General features: G+C 34.6%; 1 protein-coding gene across 1 annotated transcript in view; it reads right to left on the reverse strand.

Annotated features, from left to right (window-relative positions):
• LOC150100808 (sodium/potassium-transporting ATPase subunit beta-2-like) overlaps nucleotides 1-16,135 on the reverse strand; it is a 100,964-nt gene that overhangs the window by 44,925 nt on the left and 39,904 nt on the right. The window contains exon 3 of the mRNA XM_090401475.1: nucleotides 7,215-7,334. Within this exon, the coding sequence (XP_090257601.1) occupies nucleotides 7,215-7,334 (120 nt within the window). The remainder of the gene's footprint in view (nucleotides 1-7,214; nucleotides 7,335-16,135) is intronic.

Here is a 16,135-nt window from a genome sequence, read left to right on the forward strand (position 1 = left end):
CCACCACCACTAGTATCTTCAGAGACAATCACAAACATCCATGCCATGGCAGGATTTGAACCTGCAGCCTTTTGGCTGGACTATTATTTAGTATGAGATTTTGATCTATTACTAACTGCATCAGTACACTTATATTTTAATCTTCTCGTGGATCCTTTTCCTACAATTGAACACCCGTCTTGCTAATCTTTCCTATCTCATTCTGTTTATATGACCACTATCTTAGATTAATTCTGCTCTCACATTTTGAACAATAATGTTGTCAAGTTCCTTTCTAATGTCTTCACTTTTACTGTGATTCTCCAACTGATGCTATCTGCTATTAGCTTCCATAATTTCCCTCAGAACTTACATATCTGTGGTCTTTAACTGTTTTTCCTTCCAAATTAACTTTTAGATCCATAATTATGAGCATTGTCATAATATTCAATTAAGTTTATATCACTATCAGCTTCATATCGACAATTTTGTTCCAAATTAATATATTACTCGCTACATCTCTAATTACCGTCAAATCCTCGATTTCAGCATTCTAAGAAATATTCAACAGCATCAATCCACTTAAATCTTGGTCTTCCTCTGGGTTTTCTTTGCCATCTTGGCATCAGATATCTGTTTTGCTAACTCCACTTCCATTCTGCTTAAATGTCATAACCTTCAATGAGCTCTGTCCATAGTCTTGAATGCTAATAATGTCAAGCTCCTTTTTATTAGGTGGATTTATACTATGAAACTTTCATAGTTCACCTTAATAAAAGTATTAATCAGATGGTGACCCAGGAACCCTTAAACTTTTTAATGCCACAGTTTGAACATGCATTCAGAAAACTTATCCAGAATAATAACCAAAGCATGGAATAACTACTGATTAGTCCAGCTAATGAAGGGTGATTTGCCATCTTTCTTAAAAAGTAAGACTGACTGCATTACAATGATGTAATGTACCATAACTTGGTTTATGACAAAAGAGCAAAAATTTAGAATGTGCCTAAGAGCAATGTGAAGAAATGGTTTGAGAACCTAAAGAAGCATAGAAGGTAAAATAATTCAAATTATGCATATTATAGTTACACAGGTCACAAAAATCGATATTATTCACACAGCCAAACAAAGTGGATTTGGGCTGGTCACATACCCAGGGTGACCAGCAAATGAAGGGTGATTTGCCATCTTTCTTAAAAAGTAAGACTGACTGCATTACAATGATGTAATGTACCATAACTTGGTTTATGACAAAAGAGCAAAAATTTAGAATGTGCCTAAGAGCAATGTGAAGAAATGGTTTGAGAACCTAAAGAAGCATAGAAGGTAAAATAATTCAAATTATGCATATTATAGTTACACAGGTCACAAAAATCTATATTATTCACACAGCCAAACAAAGTGGATTTGGGCTGGTCACATACCCAGGATGAAAGGTGAAAAATGGACAGCTCTTACTATAGTTCAGATCCCATAAAGAAAGAGCATGAAATCAAGAAGATGAGGTGGAACAGACTAGCAAGAAACAAATGGATAAGGAAGGTGAGAGGAGAGAGTAGAAAAAATTGGGAGCATGTCTCTGCCTGGCAATGAGATGCAACATACTGATAGCATAACATTCATGCCTTTCATGGTTTTCTTTCTATTATCAATTTTATTACTGAATTTGTTACAAAACAGTTGTCCAATTTGGTTTGACTTGTTAAGATTTACATGGATTTCTTTAGAAATATAACATCCAAATAAATAAACAGTCAAATTTAAATCAATTTTATTGCATTTAGTGGCACTTTCTTTGTGATTCTTATAGATGACATATAACAGTCTAGATAGTATGCACTCTTGCCTTATACATGATTTTACATCAAATCATCTTCATATTGCTGTTTGGGATTATGTCCAAAACAACTAACTATGAGGCCACCATCTTCCCATACATCCTTCACAATTCTAACTGCTTAAAATATAGGACACACACACACACACACATATATATATATATATATATATATATATAGCTTTGCAAAATGTCCCATTTAAATCATATTGTTCTGAACATTGATTATATGATGTAAACAGCCTTACTACTTTCCTCTTGGTACTTACATATTTTACAATTCTACAAAACTTAAATACAGATTGTGTTATTCCCATGATTCATTAACTATTTGTCTAACAGTAAAAATCAGATATGACAATCTCTTTGTCAGGATCAAATAACATCCACAGAGGATGCTCCATTATACGGATAAAGGCTTATCTAATCACTACACTTGCTCATATGACATTACAATCCTCATATTGTATCATGACACATCTGTGATAGAAGCAAAACATGCAATCATTACACTAATATTTAATTAATTATAGAAATGTTGTAATTCCATTAAACCTAAAAATTATTTTTTGCCAATGTATTTAAATCTCCAGCTCACTTCTGAAAGCTGTTCAACTAATTATTTTTTCATACTTTTGTACAAATATTTTTTCTGCATAATGCTCATTTGTATCCTGCACAAAACTAAATAGTATATTTCGAAATCTCCTGTATATTTGCAACCTGAACTAACACAAAAAACATCACTATCCGGTAACACAAATAATTCTTTCAACTTATCAAGTTTAGCATAAATTCTATCACTGATTACGAAAATAAGCAATTACTATTGTCCACAGTCTACTATACGTTAAAATTGAGCTGGTTACTTTGTGGTATACATAAGCACTTTGTAAAGATGATATATGCATAATCCTCTCTTACTGATTGTATTCTATTACCACAAAATCAATGATAATAAAAAAAAATAGGCATTTGTAATAACCGGCATGTCCCAACAATAGTAAGCTGAAAAAAAAAAAAACATTTGTGACAAAGCATACTACAGAATCAGGATTACAGAAATAAAATTGACAATTTAACTGAAGTTTCTGATTTTTTTTTTTTTTTGTCAACCAAAAATTCTCTCATCACAGATGAGTAGATGAATACTCTTTTCAAGCTCTACTGATTGACATTGCCTAAGCATAACATCTTCTTATGGTTATCATTTATGAGGGTGGTCTGAAAAGTTCTTGGCCTCGACCATAGATGGCAACACTATCGACAAGATTTTTTTTTCTAAGTTGGTACATCTGTCATAAGCATCCATGTGAAATTGCAGGTCATTCTATCAAGTAGTGTTTTTTATACAGCTGTTGGAAGCAAAAGTGTTGTCTGTATCCCTTGAAATGGATAAAATTGAGTATTGTGCAGTTATAAAATTCTTTGTAAAAGAAAGTTTAACACCAAAAGAAATTCATTCGAAGTTCATAAAAGTTTATGGGCACTCTTCTCCTTCATTTTCGACAATTAAGAAATGGGCTGCCAAGTTTAAACATGGGCGTACCAACCTTGAAGATGATCCATGTGAAGGATGTCCAAAAAATATAACAACACAGAAATCATTGATCAAGTGCACAATCTGATATTGGATGACCGGCGAGTCAAAGTACATGAAATTGCTGAGACTATAGGCATTTCAAAAGAATGTTAGGATATATTTTGCATGAAGAATTGCATATGAAAAAGCTTTGGCAAGATGGGTGCCATGCTTGCTCACAGCAGATCAAAAATGCACTCGCATGAAAATCTCTAAACAGTGCTTGGAGCGTTTTAATAAGAATAAAACTGATTTTGTGAGTCAATTTATTACTATGGATGAGACTTGGATTCACCATTACACACCAGAATTCAAACAGCAGTCAAAACAGTGGACAGAAACCGGTTGTTCAGCGCCAAAGACAAAGTCGGTTCCATCAGCAAGAAAGGGATGTGGCATGGGTGTTTTGGGATGTTAAAGGCATTTTGTTTATTAATTATCTTGAACCGGGGAATATTATTCCGATCTTTTAACCAGACTAGATGAAAAAATTCGTGAGAAAAGATCTGGTTTGCAGAAGAAAAAAAAAATCATCTTTCATCAGGACAATGCACCTGCCCACAAAGGTGTTTTGGCAATGGGAAAATTATCTGCACTATGAATTGTTGGAACATCCACCCTATTCAGGCTCCCTCTGACTTCTATCTCTTCCCAAAACTAAAACTCTTCCTCGCTGGTCAGTGTTTTTCTTTGAATCAAGAGGTGATTGCAGCTGTAGAGGGGTATTTTGCAGATCTTACCGAGAACCACTATAGGGATGGGATAATGGTGCTGGAGTATTGCTGGAATAAATGTATTAGTCTTAAGGGAGATTGAAAAATAAAAATAATTTTGAAATTATAAATTCGTTTTTTCATTGTTAGGCTAAGAACTTTCCACCCTTGTATCTTGCCTGTTTTAGTAACATCAGTTATGTCAACATGGTAATTTTTTAATTCTGCTAGTAAAAGTTCTTTCCACTGATGTTTCTTATATTAATAATGCCAATCTCCTACTGAGTTTTTGTAATTCATTCTGGTTTCATGTAAAAGCAGCAGGGACTTTAATTGTGCAGTACTCAAACCAGCATGACAAATGATTACCTTGTACCATCATATTTATACATGGGTTAATCTAATACAATTTGGTCAGTCAAGTCCCAAACTGTCAGCCCATCCTTGTTTTTTTTCAGTATCCAGATGGATACCTACTAACAGTGTATAACCAAAAGTAAGATGAGGACTAGAAATTGAGTCACTCAAAGATCAAAACTAACTTTGATCTTTGAGCAACTCCTCTTATTCCTCATTCCATTCTCTTATGAAAGAATGTCATCCCCTGTCATTGTTAATGTCTTGATATTAACCATGATAGTTGAAATGTATCATGGTTCATGTATAATAATAATTTACATTAATGATATTTAAAGCTTTCTATAAAGCTCAGTAACAATGAAGTAACAAGTTTAAAATTCGATAAATTTTCAACTTAAACATTTTTCAAATATTATGCATGAAATAACTATATCAAGAGTTGCAACAAAATTATGAAACACAAGACCAAATTGAAAAATATTACTCCCACATTAGTCATTTAAGAGCACAAGTTTTTATGATAACATTTTTTCTTATGCACATGATTATTTCATAATAAACTACAAGCAGTAAAGCATTTTTTGGTTGTTTTCAGAGTATATTATACTTGGAAAATTATATTCTTCAAGGATTTAATCTTAGAGATTAAATCCTTTAAAAATGTTAGAGTCCCTGAAACATTTGAGGATGAAGAGTTCATGCTCTAATCTAACATCATTATTCTGGAAGAAAACCCTGTAAAATATCAGGAATTGATGACCACAATAATTTTTTTAATGATCAGTTTGCCCATAAGCAGTAATGCCTATTGGTCCTATGTGTCATGTTTACCTTTTTGAAGCTTCTAAACTTTAATAGTGTTAATAAGCACCACAGTAATTTTTTTCAATTATAGTTTATGCAAAATAATTACCACGGTTATAATAACATATAGACACGTTTACACAAGAATATTATATTTTAATTTTTCAAATATTTCAGTCTGAAAATAACAGACCATCTTCAGTGGCTACATAGGAACAGTTCTTAACAAGGTGGAATACCAACAATTGATCATTCAAAAGTAGAACGAGCCATGTGATGTTATATCGTTAAGCATTAAAGAGAGGAAAACATTTTTTATCAGAGTAATGATTAAATTAAAGATATTAATTCACAAATTCATATAATCTTAATTTATAAATAATATTAGACTAATGTAAGAATTAAAGTCTTAATTAAAAAAAAAAAATTAATATATATATATATATTAATGTGTTATCCTGATTAAACTTTCCCATATTTTTGATAAAGATACACAGTCATTTCGATTCAAGTTAGGGTGTTGAAGTAAGGCCTCGGTACTTACTTTAAATAAATGTTCAAATTTATAGCGACATCTGTGTAGGAGGCAAGTCTTGGACCAGAAGATGTTGTGGCTTGTCTCTATTCCATGCTGAGCCAATCCAGACTTATCGGATTTGTTGTGCTGCATGTATGATTGATGTTCTTGAATTCTTTTTTCTATAGAGCATCTTGTTTGTCCAAAGTAGGACAGATTGCAGTTACAAGCAACTTGATATACACCAGGCAGAGACATAGTTGAGCGTTTATCTTTAGAAGAGGGGGAAATAGGTGTTTTTTTTTGTTAAGCGCTATATAAGTGGCTGTTAAATCATATTTCTGCAGAATTCTTGAAACCGGTTCTGAAATCCCGGAAATATAAGGAATTGGAACTTGACGTATTGAATCATTCTTGTTTTGGATTGGCTTGTAAGAATTGAACAGATGTTGTATACTCTTTTCGGACAAGCCATTTAATTTCATGTAGTGTTTGATAGTTGAAAGTTCTTTCTGTAATTCATGAGGAGTTGAACAATTAGTTCTGGCTCGTCAGATTAAACATTTTATGATTCCTATTTTTTGATAAGGATGATGAGCAGATTGTTTGAGAATATAACGTCCAGTGAAAGTGGATTTTCTGTAAACTGTTGTTGTTAGAATACCTGAAGGTGAATGGATGAGGAGGACATCTAAAATGGATAATTTGTTGTCTTTTTCAATCTCCATAGTAAACTTAATAAGAGAATGTAAGGAATCGATTCTGGCTAAAAAGGAAGGTAAGGAATCTCTGTTATGAGGCCAAACTGAAAACTATATATCTCACCCAAAAGGATGGTTGAGAGAATATAGATGAGAACAGGACGTCTTCTAGATGTTCTAAATAAAAGTTGGCTAGAGCAGGTGAAAGTGGACTTCCCATGGCTGTTCCTTCCACTTGGTTGTAGAATTTGTTTTGACATAAATATCCAGAGTGCATCACGGAATCAAATAATTTTATAATGTCTTGTGGGAAGATGTCAGCAAGTAATTGTAAAGTCTCTTTGAGAAGTACATTAGTATATAGAGATTCTACATCGAAGCTCACCATAAGATCAGTAGGATGTAATGAGATATTTTTTAATTTATTTAGGAAATCAGAAGAGTTTTTCAAAAAGGAGTGTGATTTGCCTATATGCGATTTCAATAATTTCGCTAAATATAATATTCTTGTGTAAACGTGTCTATATGTTATAATCTTAATGTCACAAGTTTCTCTAAAGAACCACTGTTATAAGTTTTCATAGCCATTAGCTTTCACACTAATTTTTCTTCCAACAAAGTATGTTTTTAAATTATTTCCCTTTTTTAAAGAATTATAAATGAAAATTAAAATGAAATTATTGGAAAGAAGAGAAAAACTTGCTAAAATAACAATTACCCTCAATATATTTGTCCAGAGCATTTACCCAGTAATTCCAACCACCAGAGCTTCCACTCTTGAACCAAATCAGTGTACTGTCTACATTTTTAGGTTCAGGGAGAGGTCTAAACCCAAGTCCTAAATTAAAGAGAGAAAAATATTCAAGATTATAAAGTAATATGAATTTTAATACAGTTAGCTTGCAAAAATTTAAAACACCTCTAACAAAAGAGTAATTTATACTACAGAAAAAAAATCAATTAATTTAATAATACTGCATATATATTTAAATATGTCAAAAATTCAGAAAAAACTCATTCACCTGAAATATAGAAAGTTCAGTATAAAAATCTGTATTTAAAATTGCATTTTCACCATCAGATTATTCATAAGATTCCTTCTCAGCTGTCTTACTGCTTTAGGGTAAAACTAACCAAATGTTAGGATATAAGATAGTTTATATTTGACCTAAATAATACCTGACCATACAGATATTCTACTTGATTTGTACAATAAATGTGTATTCAAGACTGATCTTGATCTTTCTTGAGGCCATGCAATTTTCTCCCATAGTAACAATGCTATAAAAAGAAGATATATAAACTTTTGTCGAACTCTATTTTCTGTATAAAATATCTTTTCTCCAATCTGTAGCAAATCTCAAACAAATTGTCTTTGCAATTTAGAGTATTATTATCAGATTTCCATGAAGTCAAGGGACTCATCATACCTTGACTTAAATGCATACACTGTCTCTGGACTCACCACATTTTTCAGGTAATGCATTCCAATCACCTGCCACTCTCCATGCAAAAACTTACTCCTCACCTGTCTTGCTCACACCCTCCTTATACAACTTCCAGGGATGGCCTCCTGTTCATCTCCAGCCATTCTGTGAAAATATCATGCATAATACTCTGGTAATTATCCCTTATCAACTTATGTCTCAATCATGTCCTCCTTTCCTCCTATCCACCAGGCTCCACAATTTGCATGCTCTAAATCTGTTCTCATACTCCACATTCTAGAGACCCAAAATCAGCTATTCTCCTTTTGAAAACCAGGCAACCAAATCTGTGCACAGTAATCTATACGGGGTCTGATGAAAATTTGTCATCTTGTAAATTAGAATCATAACATCCTTATTTCTGCATATCAGTGTTCACTGCATTGCTGTCATAATCACTGTGCTGTCTTTGCAATTTTAGCAAATGTCCCCAAAATTGCAGGTCCCTATCTATCATCACCTCCTAGATCTTTCATCTCCTCCACTTCTTCTAAGACATCACCCTGCTTTCAAATTTTAAAACCTTACACCCTGACATCGTGACACACTCGCCCATTCATCCAGTCTATTCAAGTCCTTTTGCAAAGTTACATGATCCATTCTACTCCCCATAGCACTCCCTAACTTTGCATCATCTACAAACACCTATATATCACCAGTTAAGCCCTTCCCGATGTCATTTACATATAAATTAAACAACAATGGCCCTTAAAACAGACCCTTGGGGTACACCACTAGTGACTTTCCTCTTTTTGGGATACTGCTCCCCCCCCCATACACAACTCATCAAACAGCCAATCTCCAATCCAACACACTACTTACCATCCAACCCATCTGTTCCAATTTAATTACAAGCTTATCATGTAGCAATCTATCAAAGGCCTTTGCAAAATCTAAATACAGTATGCTATTGTGTATACATCCCCCCTTGTCCAATGCATTTGTCATCTTGTTATAATAAGTAAGCAGACTGCTAAAACATGATCTTCCTTTAGCAAACTCATGTTATCCATCAAAAAGAATTCTGCTGCTCTTAAGACAGTTCTGAATTGTGGTCCTCAATAGTCTATCACCCTGACCACAACTCCAGACAAGCAGATTGGCCTATAATTTGAAGCCTTAGTTCTATCACCCCACTTTATAAAGTGGAACAATTTTGCTCTCTTTTCACTCCTTTGGAATACAATTGTGCTAATCTAAGGCTGGAACATTCTCTCAAGACACATGGCGATATACCATCACGTCCTATGGCCTAATTGACATCAAGCTTAGCCAATTTCTCATATACCTCTGCTCCCTCTTGACATCAGTGGTTCTTTCTCTCTTCCCGCTGCTCTCAAGTTCTGCATTATGTTACATTCAACAAGGATGAATTACTTTAATGAATTGCTCATTTAACACCTCTATTATATCCTCTTTAGTGGTTATCATTTCACTATTATCACTTACAAACCCCATCCTCCCATTCTTCCTTCTACTGGCCACATCGAAAAATCTCCCTAGGATTTCTTGTAGGGGTGCTGCCCCTACAACGCCTTTTTCTTCTAGATTGCATACTTCACCTCTTCAGCCATCCATTTTACACCTAACTTATTTCATCTCCTGACCTTTGAAATACACTCAGTCATTGCCTCTGACAGATAGGTCCTGAATATTGACCAAGCAGCACCAATTTCCTTCCCACCTAATTCCTCATTCCATGATATAACTGCAAGCCACCTCCTGAGTTTGTCATAATCACCCACCTTATAATTTGACATATAATCCTTTCTCACAAGAAGTTCTGATATGGCTGGCCATCACCCAAGTGATCACTTCATTTACAATAATATTCTCCGATGAGATAATCAAATCCAAGACTCTCGATCCTTGTGTACCTCATGTACCAAATAGTTTGGGTATTTTCAATTCAATGCAAGCATTGCTGAATGTACATTTTTATATTAATTATTGTAGTGATATCACAGCATCATAATAATGGAGGCAGTTAATTCTGAACTCTGATACAAGTAGCTTTGTGCAATGTGCGTGTGTGTGAGAGAGAGAGAGATTTATTCAGCAAATGTCTAGTATACTGGAGGAAGGAGAGGATGATACAAATTGTGCAAGAATAGCCAAAAATGCATGCTAATTAGGAACACAGAGGAATAGTTTTGAATGCAAGTGAGATTTCTAATTAAGTACTGAATGAGCTAGCATGATAAGCAGTGAAGGTGTGTGAGAAAGAACACAAGCATGAATGAAAGCGGTAGGATGCAACAAGTGATATAAGTGTGAAAGATGTGGATGTGAGACAAGTAATATGGAAGTAGCTGAGGTAAAATCAGAAAAGTACAGAACCATGACAGAAATCTTATGGGTTCTTCAACGAGGCATTTCACAATACAAAACAAGAGTTAGAGAGAGACTGGAAAATGCTTAGTAAATATTAGGAAAGCTAAGAAAGGAAACAAAAATACAAGGAGAGAAAAAGGATATTTAAAATATAAAAACACTGAAAAAGGATATGGCAATTTTATGATTAGGAGTGTGCTAGACGAGCAAATAATGAAAATAATCAAAATATTCAAAATTTGTAATGTGACTGAGGCTATACGAAAGGATTGAAGAAGTAGATGTGATTGTATCAGTCTGAAAAACAGCGACTTGAAAAGAGATGAGAGAAGATATGAAACAGTTGTTGAATGAGGCAAAAGGAGTCAAGATTATGAGCAATTTGCCAAATAGGGCATGGAGAGCTGAAATGGAGAATTGAGATTACTCGATAAATTCAATACATAGACTACAAGGAGTGTTTGTGATGGTAGAAAGGATTTGTACTTGTAGGATGGGTTATACTTAAATGGATTTGGTGTCAGGTGCTTGGAGAAATTAATCAGTTTTTTGAGTGAGCATAAAGGTAGTCGGGGAAACTAGATATTATTATTATTACATGACTTATAATAATAAGTCATGTAATAATACTTAATATTATTATTATTACCTCCAGGGAGTCCAAAGACTCATCAAGGGAGGGCACCTACTCTACAACTCTGTCTCCACCACTCATTTCACTGAATGGATTGAGGACTGAATGAGATAGCTCTTATAATGAGTAATCATGCAATTTTAACTTGAGAGGTAGGAAATCATGTAAGAGCTTTTCAATAAAAATTGATGTTGAATTAAACAGTAGGTGATTACGATAGATTGCAAAGACAGTTGGAAGTAGAATAGACATTCACTGCAAAGTGGTGGAGGGTGTTTGAGATTTTCCCATTAATGCAGGCTCCTACCCTCTTCCTCATATATAAAACCTTCTCTCACTGACTTCAAACCTGTCCACAGTTTTGCTAATAATGGCACCCTCCAGTCTTCCTACAACCCCTGTAATGCCCAACCTGTTTTAAGCAGTAAGATCATCTATAATCTGTGCACTAAACTCTGATCTCTATATCATCCTTCATTGGGGTGATGACAACCTAGTCACATTTCACTGACTCCAAAACACAATTTTATCCCTTCTCCTCACAAACATGACCTCAATAATGCTTTGTTGAGATCAGAACTTTCTTGGAACAAACATATCACTTCTATAGCATCATCAGCTTCAAAAAAAAAAAAAAAAAAAAAGCATATTTTTCAGCTCTGAACTCTACAAATCTGCTCCAACCTGGGAATACTACTCTCATATTTAAATGATGCACCAAAATCTCTCTAAAAATTTTTGCCATCTGGAAGAGGGTAGTTCAGCTAATTGACACACCCTCCCTCTTTCACACACACGACAGTCTCTCTCTTTTTCTCTCTCCCCTGCTATCAAGAGTCAGTTTTCTGCATTTCTCTCTTCTACAGATATTTCCATGGATTCTGTTTTGTATAACTAATATCTGTAATGCCCCATTTCTGTTAAACCTACAATAACAAGCAACAGCTACTTAACATCCTTTTACAATTGAAATGATGACTCATTTCCATTCACCTTTCATCCCATCTATCTTGGTTCTGTGGAACAGCCTTTCCCTACAAAGGCTTCTCCAAAGACTGCACCCTCTAGCTCTTCAAGAAGAATATCAACAGATTACTTTTCCTCCTGACTTGTACATACACAGCATTCATTTATTATAGACTTTGTAGCCTCTCATGCATCAAAGCAATATTTAAAAAAAAATAATGAAAATAATAATAAAAAACTGAAATTCAGCGTACCATGAATAGTCAATATTACTGTTAACACCCTCCCTCCTGCTCTTTCACCTATCTGGTGTCTTCTGAACATTATAAATCACATTTACACTGATATCACAAATGTTGAAAGTCATTGTTAACCATTTCTAATTTTTAATGAGCTGTTCCCATAAATCAATAAAACTTCAAAACATGTGCAGCGCATAATCTACTTAAAATCTAATTAGCTGGCATTACTCTGACCATTGATTTGTTGCTACCAAATCTGGCCATTACATTAACGAAATTTACTTTTTTTTTTTAAAAAAACTCAGTAGCTAATATAAGAACCAAAAAAAAAGAGGGAAAAAAATCCACCTGTAGTCTTAAATAATCTCAGTTTCGGATGATATATTCCCACTAACAAACACACCAGAATTTTTGTCATTTTCTTACACATTTATTTAAATTACTTGCTTTGATCTCAAGCAAATATACCCTTGTAAGAAAACTTTATTTTATGGAAACAAATAAAAAAAAAAAATCTATTTTGCTAAATCAATGGAGTCCGAATAATCATCACGGGAAATCAATCTATCACGTCTCTCCTTGAACCCATTTAACAGACCAAGCACTCACAACTGACTCTGGCAACCCATTCCACTCAATCAGAATGCTCCAAGCAAAAAAACACCTCTAACCACTTTTATTCAACTTTCCACAGGCCACTCACCATCTTGGTCACTTGCCTCTGAATCCTCTCCACTGCTTCCCCATCCCCAATAAACCCAGGGGACTAGACTTGAGCACAGTGATTCAGATGTGGGCGAATCAAGGCCTTATAAAGAGGAATAACAACTTCCTTATCTCTACTTGTTAATGTGTTCTTCAATAGCCAAACAATCTTATGATTGTTTGGCTACTGAAGAACACATTAACAATTATGGCTACCTTAGCAATATGTCCTCTAAACTTCAACTCTGTCTACCACCACCACTAAATCTCTGGCTTCATCTATTTCCTAGAGTACAGTGCAATTAATATGGTACACAGCTTATTAAACATTAAATTGACACCCATTAAGTTTGCCCATACTGACAGCCTCTTTAAACATCCTGCCAACTCTCCACATCACCTACTCCACCTAATTTCGTATCATCAGCAAACAATGAATTTTTCCTTTCAGGTTATTTCCTATATCATTTACGTACAAATTAAACAGCATTGGCCAAGCAGCAAACCTTGCATCACACTAGTCAGCTGTTTTTGCCTCAATTCTGCCCCTCCATATACCACTTTTTGATATCTGTCCAGCAGCTACCCTTTTATCCACTTAACCAGTGTCATATCCATCCCCATTTATTCTAATTTGTGTAATAGAGTTCCCTGTGGTATTCTATCATATGCCTTTGCAAAATCATTGTGTAGCCATTTCCTTTATCCAACTCGGCTATTACTCTGTTATAAAAAGTTAGCAAATTACTAAGGCATTACCGACCCTTCACAAAGCCATGTCACAACCTTCATACAGTATCACATTTTTAAATTTACCCATTCTTAAATTCTCTTTTTGACCATTTTTCTAGTTTTACTTTTTTTCTTTACTAGTTTTTCCACTTTTACCACTATGGCTGAGACACTGATTGGTCTATAATTTGCTACTGCAGTCTTAGAACCTCCCTTATGCAAGGGAATTATTTTGCCCTCTTCCTACTCCCTTGGAAATCTATCACAGCTGAGACTTAAAGAGCTAATCAAGGGCACTACCATTTCCCTTGCACCTTCTTGCAAAACCCTAGCTGATATTCCATAGCTGTATTTACATTGAGGTTCTGCAATACCAATTCATCCATCTCTGTTCCCACATTAGTGTCACATGTTAAAGCAGTAACCTCATTAGGATGATAAACCCTTGCAAAGTGGTCACTCAGTAATTCATCTATTTTATCCACTTCTGTCTCCTCCTCACCATCATTACTCATTAAAGTTAATCTTCCATAGTCGTTCTTCCTTTTACTTGCCACATAAAGAAATCTTTGGGTTTTCCTTTGGCCTGCTTGGCTAGATTCTTTTAATAATCTGATTTTGTCTTCCTTGACATGCTGGTCACCTTTCTTGCCCGAGCCTTGCACTGTTCATGAGTTTGCTCGTCACCTTTCTCTTTATATATCCTTCACAGCATTTTCTTCTTCTGTAGCTTCTGCTTATTGATATTATGCATCCATCTACCTCCTATCTGATTAACCCTCCATACCGTAGATATACACTTTAATATGGCTTCCTCTAGATCAGTGCTTCCTAAAACTTCTGGATGTCAGGGCCCTTTTTCCAAAACACTTTTGGAAAAAGAGAGGTATTTCCCTACTGAGTGTTCCTGGCAAGATCTATGCCAGTATACTTGAGAAATGGTTGAGAAGAATTGTGGAAGAAAAGCTTAGTGAAGAACAAGCTGGATTCAGGCCAAATAGAGGCTGTCAGGATCAGATCTTCACTTTACGACAAATAGTCGAGAAAGCATGGGAATATAACAAAGATCTGTATTTAAGTTTTGTCGATTTGAAAAAGGCATATGACAAGGTGCCAAGAGAGAAGCTATTCAATACGCTGCAGTTATATGGTGTCAATGGGGCATTATATCAAGCAATACTTAGTCTTTATTTGAGTTGTAAGTCAGCAGTTAGAATTGAAGGAAGTACAGGAAGATGGTTTAATGTTAAATCTGGTGTGAGACAAGGATGTACATTATCCCCTCTGTTATTCATTATCTATATGGATCACATTATGAAGGAAAGTGGTATTGAACCTGATATCAGAATTGGAGATGTTGATGTCAGCTCTTTGCTTTATGCGGATGATGTTATACTTCTAAATAAATCCGCTACAAGTCTGCAAGATTCTCTGACTAAATTGAATGGCTGTTGTAATAGATATGGTATGAAGGTCAGCAATAAAAAGACAAAGACAATGAAAATAGGCAGAATGATTGAAAATGTCAACTGTGTTGTGAATGGAGAACCTGTGGAACAAGTAAAACATTTCAGCTACTTAGGCACAATTTTTACTGAAGATGATAAACTAAATATAGAAATAGATAACAGAATCAGCAAAGCTGGTATCGTGGGAAGTCAGTTGAATAAATTCATATGGAATAAGAAAGAAATTAGTCGGAACACTAAATTAGCTGTATACAAGACTGTGTTGAAACCAATTTTAACTTATGGATCTGAGAGCTGGATCAGAAGTAAAACACTTGACCAGAGACTAGAGACCGCAGATATGAGAGTCCTGAGAAAGATTAGAGGCGTAAACAGATGGCATCAATGGCAATATCATATTAAAAATGAGGATATTAGGAATGAACTTGACATTGTCAGCATCCAGGAATGCGTTAGCAGAGCTAATCTCAGATGGTACGGTCACTTAAATAGAATGGGAGAGGAAAGATTAGCAAAACAAGTGTTCTCTGCCAGGTTGGCAGGAAAACGACCCAGAGGAAGACCAAGATATAGGTGGATTGATACGGTACAAAGTGCCTTAGACGATAGAAATATAAGATCTGATAATGTTGGAGTCTTGACAAGTAATAGACTGATTTGGAGGAAAATTGTAGATAGGAAGTTAGTAATGATGTAATTTTTTCATGTAGTACTGTCATATCCTGTACACCCCTTGAGGGTACATAGCAGGAATTTGATGATGATGATCCCCCTCGAAAATAAATCGTAATATAGACATATATTATTATAATATTTATTGTATTTATATTCAATACAAAACATACACAGCGAATATTGCAAAAATCATGTGCAAATATTACATTTTTAGCATCTTACATGCACATTATCTAATATTTTTATATCGATAGATATATTGTTATTGTACATTTGCAGTACATGCACATGAAATGTAAAACGATTAGTAATAAAAAAAGAATTAAAAACTTAAAAGTTTAACAACAATTTAATGTGATGGATGTGTTTCAATAGTGCTACACCAATATCAGATG

Source organism: Typopeltis vanoorti, chromosome 12 (assembly GCF_054136105.1).
Source record: "Typopeltis vanoorti isolate ZY-2024b chromosome 12, IOZ_Tvanoo_1.0, whole genome shotgun sequence".
NCBI classification, from domain to species: domain Eukaryota; kingdom Metazoa; phylum Arthropoda; class Arachnida; order Uropygi; family Thelyphonidae; genus Typopeltis; species Typopeltis vanoorti.